This window comes from Oryzias melastigma, linkage group LG5 (assembly GCF_002922805.2).
Source record: "Oryzias melastigma strain HK-1 linkage group LG5, ASM292280v2, whole genome shotgun sequence".
NCBI classification, from domain to species: Eukaryota; Metazoa; Chordata; class Actinopteri; order Beloniformes; family Adrianichthyidae; genus Oryzias; species Oryzias melastigma.
In genome coordinates this window covers 17,507,286-17,522,722 of record NC_050516.1, presented here as the reverse complement: position 1 = coordinate 17,522,722, position 15,437 = coordinate 17,507,286, and the positions used below count along the sequence as shown (strand labels likewise).

The 15,437-nt window shown below is 40.5% G+C and overlaps 2 protein-coding genes across 2 annotated transcripts; both read left to right on the top strand.

Moving 5' to 3' along the window:
* The first annotated feature begins 1,101 nt into the window (after positions 1-1,101).
* otop1 (otopetrin 1) lies at positions 1,102-9,583 on the top strand. Its single transcript, XM_024269152.2, has 6 exons — positions 1,102-2,129; positions 2,324-2,460; positions 2,733-2,791; positions 2,870-3,000; positions 7,503-8,371; positions 8,459-9,583. The coding sequence occupies exons 1-6, from the start codon at positions 1,754-1,756 to the stop codon at positions 8,627-8,629; spliced, it is 1,743 nt and encodes a 580-aa protein (XP_024124920.1). The 5' UTR covers positions 1,102-1,753; the 3' UTR covers positions 8,630-9,583.
* Positions 9,584-10,896: 1,313 nt separating this feature from the next.
* On the top strand, positions 10,897-14,403 carry drd5a (dopamine receptor D5a). Its single transcript, XM_024269057.2, has one exon. It carries the CDS (start codon positions 11,191-11,193, stop codon positions 12,568-12,570), a length of 1,380 nt encoding a protein of 459 aa, XP_024124825.1. The 5' UTR covers positions 10,897-11,190; the 3' UTR covers positions 12,571-14,403.
* The last annotated feature ends 1,034 nt before the right edge of the window (positions 14,404-15,437 follow it).

Here is a 15,437-nt window from a genome sequence, read left to right as displayed (position 1 = left end):
TTTTTCTTTTTTTTAATAGGTAGGTAGTTAGTTTGGAATAGAAAAAAAAAGCTTTCAGACTTGGGATGGGCAGACTGGTTTTAGTTGATGAATGGATCAGCTTAAAGAAGTTTAACAACAAAACGGATCGGATGCAAGAACTGACTGAACTTATGTAATGCATAGCTGTATTATGTAATGTTTCCTAGTATGAATTAAGCAGGAAAAATCATTTTACATAATAATAAGCCTTAACCAAAAAAGAAGAAAAAAGGTAGTTGTGTTTGCATGTGTGGGTTTATATACTTGTAAGTGGCTATTATGGACTAACAATACAGATAGAATAAAAGAGTCACAATTGTTATTGATTGATTGATTCATTAAATGAATTATAAATGAGTCTGTCCTGTTTCTACTTAATTTAAACACGTTTGTAAAGCATTATACTGTAATTCCACAATTTCTATTATAAAATTTTTAAAACTTCTAAATTTAAAATGCGTTTTGTGTGTGTGTGTTTATTGTTTTGTGGATGCTGTCAATCACCGCGCGCTTTCAAATTCGATCAGGGCATTCAAATGCAACCCCATAGCCCGTTACACTCCATTGATAATGAATGGATCTGCTGTTTTGTTATCACTCCAGTTATAAGTGATTAGGAAATCCATTGTGTGCTGATTGACGTGGAGAGTTGATCATCTTTGGAGTCCTCGTGGAGTTTTTTTTCCTTTAAGGTGAGTTCGGTTCAAATTAAAGATGCGCACTCTGGCGCATGCGTCAACCTGTAAGTTTACAAGCCAGATCTACAGATTTCGTCCTTAGAAATTCATGAACTGAGCTGAGGCGGAAGTTGGAAGTGAATGTTATCACTTGGATCAGATAATATCCTCAGGTCGAGAAGGAAAAGAAAACTTTACGCACAAGAAAACTGCTTCCCTTTCCTTTTTGGGTCTTGTGGTCACATGAAGAAGTTTTTCAGATGACTGCAGCAGTTCTCTTCATATCTGATTATTATCCTGAGATGTCATGTTTGTTCTCTAAATGAACTGCAATGATTAGATTGTTCTTAAAAATGTTACTCAGTCGCTTTTCCATTTAGTTTCATTGTTATTTTAGATGCTCATTTGTCAGCTCTTTGTAATTTAAAGGTTCTTATTTCTAAAGCAACGTTGGCCTTCAGGTTTTTCTTAAAATTGTTTTGTTTTTGGAGTCAGAGCAACAGGACAACCGTCTTTCAAATTGTAAGGTTTGTGAAAATCTCCCCCCATGTCTTATCTCACTCAGGGGTGAACCTTAACTCTAGATAACAGGCTGCAGACTGTTTCAGCAAATCCTCACAGAGCGCCTGGAGGAGTGAGGAGGTCGAGTGTCGTTGTGTGGAGAACTCCTCGCTCCAAGATTCCGATTGTTTCCAGCGTGACCGGCTGGCACAATCTTAACCCAACTCATTTTTCTGTTACGCATGTGAACTCCAAGAGGGCGGAGGCCCGGATCACAGAGAGGTGTGAAACGCGATCTCGTTCCCTGTGACTCAGACATTACATTTCCATGGATACAGGTGGACGTTGGCGTGCGTCAAGCCCATCCTCAGCGAGGCTGGAACTCTGAGACTCCGTGGAACCACTGAGCCGGATCCAGAAGATTAAATTCATGTTTGGCACACGTCTGAATCACCACCTTGTACCAGGTTACGGACTTGACCTTCCTCAGATGCACTTATAGCGCACAGCGCTGACTTGATTCGCAGCACTGCAGTTACTGCCAAGAACCCAGAATGGAAGGAGACGGCGGCCTGGACGTTACCTGTCTGAACAAGTACTGCAACAGCTCCTCGTCCTCCTCATCCAGCTCGGACCAAGACAGGAAGCTTTTTATGAAGCTGAAGCTCAACTTGTCCGGGGATTATCCAAGAAAGAACGCAGAGTTTCTCAGCGGGCAGTATGGGATCAATTTGTTTCTGATCGGGGTGGCGCTGATGCTGGCCGTTGCGCGGGATAACCCCTCAGTGGAGGAGTCCCACCTGCTGGCCTTCGTCACCTGCCTGATGGTTCTCCAGCTGATCTGGATGATGTGGTACATTCTGCTCCGGGAGAGGCGTAAGAACACCCGAACTGAGAGGGATGTCAATGCCACCACGTCTTGGATTAGAGGTGAGCTTGCCATAGAACCAATGCGTAAAGACGCGTAAATGCGTAAAAACGCGCAGATGCGTAAAATCAGTTTTGCAACGTTGTGGCCCTCCAAAAATACATCCCAACTATCAGTTAGTTCTACAATGAAGTTGCAGTTTAATTTGGAACAATTTTAAAAGACCTAACTTGATGGTAACTTCTTTGCCCTCTAGGTGCTTTAACTGTCCTCGCAGTCCTCTCTCTCGTCATGGATGCCTTCAGAATCGGATATTTTGTGGGCTTCTCGTCTTGTCTGTCGGCTGCTTATGCAGTATATCCTGTCGTCCACGCAACCCACACCATAGCACAGGTAAGACGACAGACCCAATTTCATTTAAACAGTGACAGTCTTTCGTGAGTGCTAGAACCGGGTCTTTATTATCACTGGACCATTGAATGACTTGGGATAATGTGCTCTTTGTTAAAGCAACAACATTATCCTATTAATGACCTTAAGTGCAACTTTATATGGCAAAAAAATCTCTGTGGTAAATGGTTAAGGTCAGATTAGATCACATAATACTGTGTGTTTTAAGGAATGGAAGCATTTATTTTATTTACTTGTATTCTGGTTTGTTTTAGGTACATTTTCTGTGGTTTCACATCAAGGATGTTGTTAAAAGTTTGGAAATATTTGAGAGGTATGTCCAGTTCTGTTTCTCTCCCAATCAGAATTAAATGATCTAAATATAATTTTACCACCCTTCCTCTCTTCTTAGATTTGGTGTAATTCATGCAGTTTTTACTAACGTCCTGCTGTGGTGCAACGGGGTGATGTCGGAGGCAGAGCACTTCATGAACAACCACATCAGAAGACTTTCCTTCCTGGATTCGGAAAACATCACCATAGGTAAGGTCCTATCTCTGATTTGCTGCTGGATAAAAAGCACAAAAGTCCAATTTAAGAGTTCACTCCTGCAGATGAAAGAGAAATGAAAAAAGAGGAGGCTTTTCAGAGGGCTTAGTTTTAGGCCTCCTTTTAGGCCTTGTTTGTGTCGATGAACTCAATTGAGTTTTAACAGATACACAAATCTTTTGATGGTCTTCCTGGTTCTTCACCCACATTTCAGACATAACTGTTGTTGAGCTCAACAGCAGCTTTGTCGCTGGGGTCCTCAGTCCCAAAGGCGCTGCAGTTACAGTAACTGATACATCTAAGCCTGAGGTAGGAGGGGGGGGGGGTTAACCGTTCCTCTTCATATCCGGTTGACTGTTGGGGTGACTGTTCCCCTTTTAAATAAAAGGTGCTGTAGCATAACGTTGGTCTAATGCAGGGGTAGGGAACCCTGGTCCTCGAGAGCCACCTTCCTGCATGTTTTCCAGTATACCCTGCTCTGGGCTGTTCTTATTGGCTGGGGACATCTGAACCAGGTAATTGTCATGGGTACCTGGTTCAGGTGTGTCCAGCCAATAAGTACTAATGCACAATGCACTAATACGTTTTTTATTTCTACAGACTATTTATTAGGTACATTACAATGAGACAAAATATAGTTTTGGGGTAATTTCAGCTGTTCCGGTTCAAATTCTGGTTTATAATTACAAATCTTTAAATTTAGTGTTCAATTCCATTCGATTGCTACCTTGAGAACCAGCGAGCCATGGAGGAAATAGGACTTTTGTTGTTGTTATCCTTCTCTGAAGTGCAGGCACTTTTGACATTTAGGCTACTCTCAGCATTTATGTTATTAAAAATCCAGATAAAAATGACATTTTACATGTTAGTTTTGAGTTCATTTTTTTATTTTATTTAAGAATTTAAATCCAACACTGAAAACGGTCCCGTGTGAAAATTCTTTTCTGTCATTAACAACATGCAATTATACATGTGAAACCATCAGGTCAGTAAGTAGAGGGCATTAGTGTGAACACACTGTTCTCATTGCTGCAGGTGGAGCTGGCTGGAAAACTTGATCCGCTCTTTAATACTCACGCTCTTTTATGTGCATGAACAGCAGATGAATCTGAGTGCCAAACAAAGTCTTTATCCACATGTGTGTTATTCAGTTACTCCTTTTTGCTTTGACAAAAATAATTCAAAATGTATTCAAACTCAACCACAGGCAAAGTTTGGGATACACATTGGTGAATGGTGAAGCTGTGAGCGGTTAGTAAAGAAGAACATTTGTGATGGTAAAATACAATTTTTTTAATATCTGGGGAAAAAAAAAAAAAAAAAGAAAAAAAACTTTAATCCGCCCTCTTAATAATAAGTGATCTGTTATAATATCAATTTTAAAGAACTCATTAAGTTTTATTTTTACTAAATACTATTATTGTGTGTGCAGACAGGGTTTGCCTTGTATGCAAGATAAACTTTTATAAATATCATGAAATTCTTTTAAAGTTGCCCCCAAAGTGATTTTTTTCTCTAAAAGATGCAAATATCTTTATTTTTTAAATTGAATTATTTAATTGATAACATAAAAAAGCTTAGCAAATGCTCTCCTTTACTTTTACCAAATTGTTTTCTTTGTCTCTCAATACATTTTTTGAAGATTTTTCGATTATCGCCAACCTTTTTGAAACAAAAACAGAAGGTCGGAAAAATTTTTATACCATTTTTGTTTTTATTTTTGTCGCTTTTTTCCTCAAATAATAAAAAAACAAAAATAAAACACCTAGCAGCTCAAGATATGTACCAACAACGTATATGATAGAAATAAGTGAAACCAATGATCTCTAAATCGAGTTTGAATTGCCCCACCAATCACCTAGACCAGAGGTGTCCACATCCAGGTCTGTCCTGCTTGTTTTCCTGGATATTCTCCTGCTGCCAGTTATTTGAATCAGGTGTTTCCGTCAATAAAAAGGTGGGATGACCAGTTTCCAGCTTTCAGGGCCTGGATCTGCACACCACAGACCAAGTCCAAGAATCAGTGAGCATCATAATTGCAGACATCCAAGAAAACCCCCTTAGATAGGAGGAGATGGACTGATACAGAGTTCACCTCTCTTAGTTAAGCACAAAAGCACCACAGTTATCTGCTGTTTGTGACTACAGCACATTCCATGAGGGCTGTTAAGATTAACTCAATCAGATTTTCACTGAGATTTCACACCTTGGATTCACATATTCAATGTGTAGCAGCTTTATGAGAAACACTCTGAGTTAGTGAGTCTGAGAGGCAGCAGTGACCCAATGAAGACAGAAAAGAGACGGATGAGGAAAACTCATTTTTGCTGGGAAAAGTGTTGACATTTCGGGTAAATTCAGCTGCTGCTCTGGATTACATTACAATGCATGTCTTGCATTACCTGTTAAAGTGGCTCCTGAAAGGACAGAAACCTTCGACAGAGTATTAGGGCCAGTAAAAAAAAAAAAAAGATATATTACGAATTTTTTTTCTTGCAAATCTACAACTTTTAATCATGTAAATGTATGACTTTGAATCTCAAAAACTTACTATTTTTATTCTCGTAAATCTACAACATTTACTCTCGTATATTTACAACTTTTATTCTTGTAAATCTACAACTTTAAATCTCATGAATTTATAACTTTTAATCACATAAATTTACTTCTTTAGTTCTCGTAAATTTATTACTTTTATTCTTGTAAATCTACAATTTTTTATCCCGTAAATTTATACAAATTTAAAATTTCAGAAAAAAATGTTAATTAGTTATGACTTGAAAATCATAACTTTAGCTTACAACTTTTTTTTCCGTAAATTTACCATTTTTAATGTCGTAATTAAAAAACTTTTTTTTTTATTTTTTTTTTTTTTTTTTATTCTTAGACTGGCCCAAACAAAACAGTTTTTAAAATGTTTTTTAAACCCTTTGATTGTACAGTACCTCAGCATTTCTTTAAGAATTGAATGCTTTTTTTTTTTTAAATTGTTGTTCTTGTTTTTTTATTCTTTGCAAAAACTTAAAATACTTTGTTTTGTCCTAATACTATATCATCTCAGTCCATGGAATGAATAATTAACATAATGCTCTGTACTAATCTAGTCTCAGATGCTAATACTGGAAAATACATTTGTATTTTTTATTTTTAACCATCTAATTACATTAATATTATTTGATCAACTGATCTAAATTATCTGCATTCTAATATGTGCAATAATATAATGTTTTAAGTATTATGAATACAATTTTATAACGAAAAATAAACAGCATGATGCATGTGTGCATCTGAACAAAACAAGTTCTACAGTTTGTAGCTTTTTGAATTAATTGTAAAACGATGCTTTCATTAAAATTAATTAAAACGATTTTTTCCCCAAAAACAAAACAAAACAAACTAACAAAAAAAACCTAACATCATTGCTCACATACTTTGATAACTCTTAAAGTCAGTGCAAGAACATTTAAAGTTCTTCACATGCAGTATTTTGAACACAAAATTATACATTTTTCAAGGTGCCTGAGACAAAAATCACATAAATATGTACATGTATAAAAGTTTATTTTTAACAAATAGAGGGAAAAAGGCTCAATGAAAGGAGGTATATCTCCTATTTGTCCCTTAACGCTTCCCTGAATCAATGGTTACATCACAGCCAATGTCCAGAACTCAGAGTTCACACAGTGAACATTGAAGAGAAGATAGCATTTGGTCCCAAACCAGAGTCAGTCTGTCTGTGGGAATACAGACCCCCCATGTTGACCCTCTCCCCAAATGGAAGAAACAGTGGATGAAAGAATCTGCTAAATAAAGCAAAAAATATCATCATAAATGTGGGTGAACATGCCCCAGTTTTCAGACTCTCTTGTGCACATTGTACTGAAAGAGTTTCCAGAGGAATCTCTTTGATTGTGTAAATACGATTGTGCTGCAGAAACAAATCTAATCTGCATTCCTAAATTGTCCATTTCAAATATTGCTGAAAGTGCAAAAGCAGCCTCTTGTTTTTAGAGGTTCAGCAGTTTAGTTTCAGTGCTTACCTAACACTCCAGTTTGACAACTAAAGATCTGTTCAGATGTTCTTCACTCATTCTGGTCAGCAGCGGCAAATATAACTTCCAAAGCGTTCTGTATTTCAAAAGTTAAGTTTTTTTTTTTTTTTTTTTTTTTAAATTCAATTGTTTTAGACATTCACTTCAGTGCACAGCAAGGGTCAATTTATGGTAACTGAATAACCTGTTAAGCATGTTTTGGACTGTGAGGAAGCTGTACTGCCCGGAGTAAACCCATGCATGCATGGGCAGAACATGCAAACCGAACTTTACATAGAAAGGTTTATTTATAAAATTTGTTGTTATTATAACCTCCTGAATCATGGAAGTTGGTTTTTGTATATCTTAAAACAAAGGATCAAACAATATTTTTTGCTAAACGTGATATGATCTCACATTTATGCCTTCAAACATAAATATTATTATTGTTGTTTTGTTTTCCAGTGGCCTCAGAGCCGGTGTGCAACAGTACCACAAGCTCCAGCACAAGCTCCCTCTTCTCCAGGGGCCTGGTGTATCTCTTCCCCTTCAACGTGGAGTACCACATCTTTGTCTCCGTTCTGCTCTTCGTCATGTGGAAGAACATCGGGCGCACTATTTCTTCAAACAAGAAGAGTTTGGTCACAAAAAGCCAGGGCTTGACTTTAGGGCCCATTTTGGGTCTTCTGGCGCTGGCCAGCACAATCGCAGTGTTGGTGGTCTACATTACCCGTATAGAAGGGGTCCTCGAGCTGCGCCAGTCCGCTGTTTCCATGTTCTACATTTATGGCATCGTCATGCTGGCGGTTATGTGCTTTTCCGGTGCTTTGGGTCTGCTCATATACAGAGCAGACCACGTGCCTCTGGACACCTCCAAGAACACGTCGAGACAGCTGGACACAGAGCTGCTGTTTGGATCCTCCTTAGGCTCCTGGTTCATGTCCTGGTGCAGCATTGTAGCTGTGCTGTGCACTGAAAGCAAGGCTTCATATCGCTGGACCAACTTTGTCTACTCCATCTTCATCGTGCTGGAAAAGTATCTCCAGAACCTTTTTATTATCGAGTCTCTTTATCGCCAGCAAGAGCGAGCTGAGAGGTCCGACCCAGAACTGCTGGCCGGGTCGGAAATTTTCTCGGTGACGTCCTCCATGGCTCCGCCGTTCAGCGGCATCATCAATCGAGCCTACGAGACGCCAGACAAAACCCCGGAGAAGGAGCAGGAGGAGAGCAGAGAGGTGTACAGGTGTGAGGAGCAGCAGGAGGAGCAGCCGCTGAACATGAAGAGGCTGATTCTGAAGAACATTGCTGTTTTGCTGATTATGTGCAATGCTTCGGTGGGTTTGCGAGTTTTTGTCGACGTTCATTTGTCAAGAAAAAAAAAAAAACTATTCTGAGTGAAATCTTGCATTTCTGTCTTTCAGCTGTGGCTCCTCCCTGCGTTTGGCTGCAGACCGCAGTATGACAACGGGCTGGAGCAGGACATTTACGGCTTCTCGGCGTGGACCACCGTTCTGAATTTTGCCATTCCCTTGAACCTTTTCTATCGCATGCACTCCGTTGCCTCCCTCTTTGAGGTGTTTCGCCGAGTTTGACGGAAAGGATGGACACAGGGACACTTTTAAACAGCAGCTCTGGAGCACAGCGCAGGTCGGACTTTGGCAGCTGGCCACGCGGACAAACAAAAGGCTCCTCGCTGTAGAGACTCCATAAAAAAAGATGAACCTTTTACCCTGCATTCCTTGAAGAGGTCATGCGTAACAAAGCTTCCAAAAAAGGATTAATCTGGGATGCACATTTAATTTTAAAGACAATATTTTGAAACAGACTTTCAGAAATCTGATTTTTTTCAACTAAAAAGCCTCTAAAATGGATCAACAATTAAGTAACAGTACTGCATTTTTAAAACCATCTGTACTTTAATAGTAGAAACCATAAGAGCATTTCTACTAAAACACGCATACTATCTATGGATTAAGTTCTCATTTGACTTAATTTGAGTTCAGTTAGATAAGGGGAACACTTGATCTTTAAGCCTATTACAATGCTTTGATATCATAGTTGGAAGTTAGTTCTCAGACTAAGTTAATTTCTCTCTCACTCAGCCAAGATTCATCAATGACTTTGTGAATGTTGATCGTCTTGTTTTTTGCTGAAAGTTACACTTTATCTGAACAAGGTTCTTTTCTTGAGTCATGGACCATTTATGTTGCTCAACATGCCAAAACAGACACAACCAGTGATCTATGTGAAAGCACACTTTTGTTATAACATCTTTTGTTTTTCTGTGGACAAAATTTTGCACTACATAATTTAAGATCAAATCTACACAGATGTTCAATCAGGTGTCCAGCAAGTTCTCAGACGTCTTCTCTAGGTTTTCTCTATGTGCCAAGTTGAAGGAAACAAAAAATCCTTTTTACTTTTTCCCTTCTATCTCTGCCAATCAAAGCTATTGTCGTATAATTGAGTTAGACGTGGATGCATATATTGAAATAAAAATTAGATACCTTTTTTTGGTAAAACCCAAGACTAGTGAGTGTTCATGAGTGCAGTAAAAGCTTATTCCACTTGATGGAGCCGTGCATTTATTTATGTTTGAGCAATGTTTAAAGTTCCTGCAGCTCCAAGTCATGGAGTCACGATTACTTTTTGCTTCAACACCTGCCTCCAACAAAGCTGGCAGCGGTGCAACAGCAGTGACAGAAATTACATAGCACCAAAAAATGAACCCAACATTCTTGATAAAGTAATGGGATATCATAGAGCTTGTGACTTCGGTTATTAGATGAAAACTATATATATTTTATATTTTTAGTGAAGATATTTAGTATTTTATCCATTAAAAAGGGCTTCATTTATGTCCCTGGTTGCCCTGATTCCAAACCATCTACATACATCTGCAAGTGAAGGAGGAGCGTAAACGCTGCGCCGCACTAACGCGACATGATCCCAAGATTATGGTCCAGGCTACTCCAGAGAATTTGGTGTTGGGAGTCAGGGGATTATTATAACGTAGTGTCAGAACGATTTGACAGGCATGCGGACACATCTAAAAATAGCCATGACGTTTCATAGGCAGAGACCACGCTGCTGCGGCTGCTGCTGAGGCGCACGGTGACGGGGAGCTCCTGGCTCTACATGCCCGGCGAGAGTGTGAATATGACTCACCTGCTCGAGATCTCCACAGAGGGGATGAGCTTTGACCCCAAAGTGGTCGTGTTGGAGGGTGAAGAACCACCTGTGTTCACTGCGACTCAGAGGAAGGCTTTTTATTTTTAATGATAGAACCAAAATAAAAAAAAAAGTTTTAATGTGGAGATAGATAGATAGATAGATAGATAGATAGATAGATAGATAGATAGATAGATAGATAGAAAGATAGATAGATAGATAGATAGATAGATAGATAGATAGATAGATAGATAGATGAGATGATTTTTTTCAGCACCACGGACAGCTCCATTAGACTTTGCTGAGGAGCTGTCCTTGGTGCTGAAATTGTTTTGCGCTGAAAAGAAGCAACAAAAAAAAGGTGTCTGTTTTCCACAGAACAAATTTAGGATAAGATGCAAATAAATTCACTTTTCTTTAACTCCACATGTAGTTGCTCATATTTTACACCCTCTTCGGTCCCATTTCACTGCAATGCAGACCTAAACACGCATTTCACGTGTGCTAAAAGTGTCTATGGAACCCTTAACTTTCTCTGAGTTTATATTTTACTCAATAAAGGGAACATTCAAATGAGGTTTCCTCTCAATGTCGTGCGTAATAGCGAGAGGAAAGAATGCGTAATGGTGTGTGCGCGCTCTGCTTGGCTTACGTTTGTGCGTGTTAGGCTGCAGGGACTCCCTCACCCACACTGCGCTCAGGATATCTTGGTCTGAGATATCCACAGAGGCAGCCAGGTCAGACGACCGGACCGACACGGTTTCAATATGCGCTCGCCAATGCGTGCTGCGTTTCAGTCCCCGAGCGCATCCGGCACCACGCTCGATTTTGGTTTGACGCACTCGATCCTCTGTTCTTGGCTTTTTTATACAACACAAGCTGACAACCCAGCGGGTCACTGGAGACAATTCGGTGGCTGGCTGATGCCCGAACCCGTCCCGGCGCACGCAGAGATGGACTGCAGTTTTACTTGAAGAGGAGAATGGAGAATCCAGCCAAGTATCTCTCTTCGGTGCAGGGGGTTGATTCCGCGCCGGCACCCCTCGGAGAGATTATGTGGAACAGCACTGGAGCGGAGGCAACAAGCGATGCGGGGAAGGATATGGTGGTGCGCACGGTGACGGGCTGTCTGCTGTCCCTGCTCATCCTCTGGACCCTGCTGGGGAACATCCTGGTGTGCTCCGCGGTGCTGCGCTTTCGGCACTTGCGGACCAAAGTCACTAACATTTTTATCGTGTCCCTGGCTCTGTCGGATTTATTTGTCGCCGTCTTGGTGATGCCATGGAAAGCGGTGGCAGAGGTGGCGGGGTACTGGCCGTTTGGCACTTTTTGTAACGTCTGGGTTGCTTTTGATATCATGTGTTCCACTGCCTCCATCCTTAACCTCTGTATTATTAGTGTGGATAGATACTGGGCCATATCGAGCCCCTTCCGTTACGAGAGGAAAATGACCCAGCGAGTTGCCTTTGTGATGATAAGCATCACTTGGACGTTGTCTGTGCTCATTTCATTCATCCCGGTCCAGCTAAACTGGCACAAAGCCAGCGCTGAAGACAAGGCTGGGGCGCACAACTCCACGAGTCGGCAGTTTGAGGAAAACTGCGACTCCAGCCTCAGCAGAGAGTACGCGATATCCTCCTCCCTGATAAGTTTCTACATTCCTGTAGCAATCATGATTGTAACATACACACGAATCTACCGGATTGCACAAATTCAAATTAGGAGAATAGCGTCTCTGGAGAGAGCGGCAGAGCACGCGCAAAGTTGCAGGACCAACCGAATCGAGTGCCAACACCACACCACGTTAAAGACGTCCATAAAACGGGAAACCAAAGTGTTCAAAACTTTGTCTGTGATCATGGGCGTCTTCGTTTGTTGCTGGTTACCTTTCTTCGTTCTGAACTGCATGGTTCCTTTCTGCTCGAGGCGCGCCACAGACCGGGACGCGGGCCTGCCGTGCGTCAGCGAGACCACCTTCGACGTGTTCGTGTGGTTCGGCTGGACCAATTCCTCCCTGAACCCCATCATCTACGCCTTCAACGCCGAGTTCCGGAAGGCCTTCGCCAGCCTGCTGGGCTGCCGGTATTTCTGCTCCAACACTCCCGTGGAGACGGTCAACATCAGCAACGAGCTGGTCTCCTACAACCAGGACACCCTGATCCACAAGGAGATCGCCAACGCTTATGTCAACATGATCCCCAACGTGGTTGAATGTATTGAACATGAGGAGACGTTTGACAGGATCTCACAGTTTTCCCACAACATGGACAACGCCACCGACTCTGTCTGCGACTTGGAGGACTGCGAGGCAGACATCAGTCTTGACAGGATGTCCCCCTTCACACCCAATGGATTACACTGACTACACACTCCCCGTGCGTGCGTGCGTGCGTGACTGGATGTATTGGTTGTTATGTCATTTAGCTTCCAAGTCCCACACACTCCTCTCCACATGGGAGGTCAGAGGTTCTCTGAGCTGCTGATGAGGTCCTGGCAGAGGGTGTTGGAGGTCCTTGTGTGTGTGTGTCTTAGTGTGTGTGACAAATTACCAGAGCACAAGTGTCTGCAGCCACAAGGCCACCCTGCCTCCACTTTCTGTCATCTAAAAGATGTGAAGTTATTGTCCTGTTCTTAAAAAAAAGTGACGTGTAGGTGTTTCTTTACATGGCAAGTGAAGTCGGTGTTCCTTTTGTTCAAAGTTTCAGTGTTGCTAAAGCTGTTGTTTACTCACAGGCTTTACTTGGAGCACCTGTGTCTCAATCATCGACTGTATATAGGGAACTGGACAGAGTGAGTGTGACTTCACCCATACTTCCGGTTCCAACCAAATGAAGTCAATTCAGTTACCATTTTCCCTCGATACGTCCGTCGCCATGTTGGAACCAGACGTCCTCAGAAAGCCGTGATTGATGATTGTTTTAGCCTACATTTCTATAGGAACCATTCTCTCCAATCAGGGGTGAGTATGTTAGAAGGCCACACCCCTTCCACTGAAAGCAGACTCAGGAGAATCTGTCAATCAACACGAGACCCCCTACTTTTATTGGGGATCTGATTGGTCAGTTTATAACTTGAATAAATTGCATTAAAGCAAAAATTTCATTAAAAAACAGTTAAGATTAGCAAGACGATGTTAAAAAATGTTTTATACCAAGAATGGTTATTATGACAAATATAATGTCTGAGCAATAGAAGTATATTTCTCAATAGAAGTCTATCGGATTCTGGATTTTTGGGACCAACAGCTTCTTCCTGTTTGGAACATGAAGGGGGAGGAGTCACTCTGTTCAGTTCTCTGTATACAGTCAGTGTTCTCAATGCCCATCCATTAGGAGGTGTTTGTAAAGGACAAAAAAGGACTCACAGAGCAATCATAAACCTTTGCTGCTTAATAACCTCACGTGTATCCAGTGCCCGCCTTTCCGCTCAGAATGAACATTGAGGGCAGCCTTACAGACAGCACAGCTGAGTTAGTTAAATGCAGTTACTTCATCGCCTTACAGCAAAGTGAAGGAAGACTTTTGAGTCTTGCAAGGAATGTGTCCTTTGGAGTTTAAGTTACACGATGCCAAAATGCATTATTGAAGTGTTTGACCGCTTCAGCCACCCCTGTGACTCTTTCAGCTCACTCCTTCCTCCCCGTGTGGACGATCGCACAGTCTAGACACGGAAAGCTGCAGGCTTTGATGGGGGAAAATGACGCAAAAGCACAAAATCTAATGTGATAAATTTATAAATTGACTTTTCAAGTCGTTCTATCGCTTACTCTTTTCTGATCTCTGATTTCACATCGAGGCCAAAACTGAAGCAAAGGGGTTCAGCTTTATCTGCCAGAGTTGGATCGTACTAAGCAAAGAGAGAAAGAGGGGGAAAAAAGAGAGACAAATCAATAATGTCTTACATGACCAAAGACTTCAAGGGGGAATCAATAAGTCAGACACATTAGATTTGCTGTGATCAGGTGAGGGAATTGTTTCCTTAGAAGGGCCCAAACACTTTAACGTCCAACGGGGCCAACAGAGCAGGATGTCATGTCACCCGTTTTCAGCATCTTTGTACTGTGCAGATGAACTGACCTGAATGTACAATTGTCTTTTAAACGGTGAAGTGTGTCATCATTTGTCTAATAAAATACAGTCATGCAGACGGGAAGGTAGTGTTCTGGGATCTTCCTGAGCATGAAAAGTGAAACCTATTTTTTCCAAGTTAGAAAAACAATTGCAGTACTTTAATTAACCAACTTAGTAGAAATGTATTGTTTTCTTTGTACATCGTAGTAGGACACATTCATGGGAATAGGGGAGCAGAGGACATGCTGCAGTTTGTGAACACATCCAATGTAGAGTTGTGCTCAGGAGGAAACAGTGTTTTCTACAAGTGCAGAATGCTAATCATCCATCTAAATGACTAGTTCTGGAAATACTTGAAGAGTAGTTGTGCTCTTAGGAAAATTACTGTAAAGGCAAACCACTTCCTATGCTTACAAGAAAAATACTATTTTGCCATTATAAACACAGAATTTACAACTTACAGATGGAGATCAATCTAGATACTTGATTTTATTTTCCCGCTAAAATATTTAAGGAAATACTTCTTATCTTAAGTTAATTCAACTGTTATCTTCGTGGTTGACAAACAAAAAGAAATTAAAGAATTATGGATAGAAGGGAGACTAAATAATATTAACTCTTTATGATTCAATTTTGTAAAACCTATATCTTCAATACTGTAATAATAATAACTATCTTATATCAATAAATCTGAAATTAAGAAAAAAAAAATGAATAGAAAACTGAGAATTAAATGCATTTTGAGGAACTATTTTGCAAATACATACATTTTTGTATTTCTTGTAAAAAAAAAACCCAAAACAAGAACAACAAAAATTGCTCTGATGTGACCTGCTAACTCAGGGACTGCAGGCATCTACATTGAGTTTGCGAACCACGAGGACGCCATTTACATCAATATTTTCATGTAGGGCAAAAAATAATGGATTCTCAGCAAAATAACTTAAGTTTTTTTAACACTTCCTTTGAGGAATTTCTAAAGGCAGTTTCTATTTTAGGTTTCTCTGTTCCATTTTATTATTATTTTTGATTTCTGGCAAATTGTATGCATTTACACACAATTTGTTTTCAGTCAGACAGGCTTTCACGTGCATTTTGATACAACAAACTTAAACTTAAAGTCCCATTAGTTGTCACACATCTAGGTGTGAGAAATTTG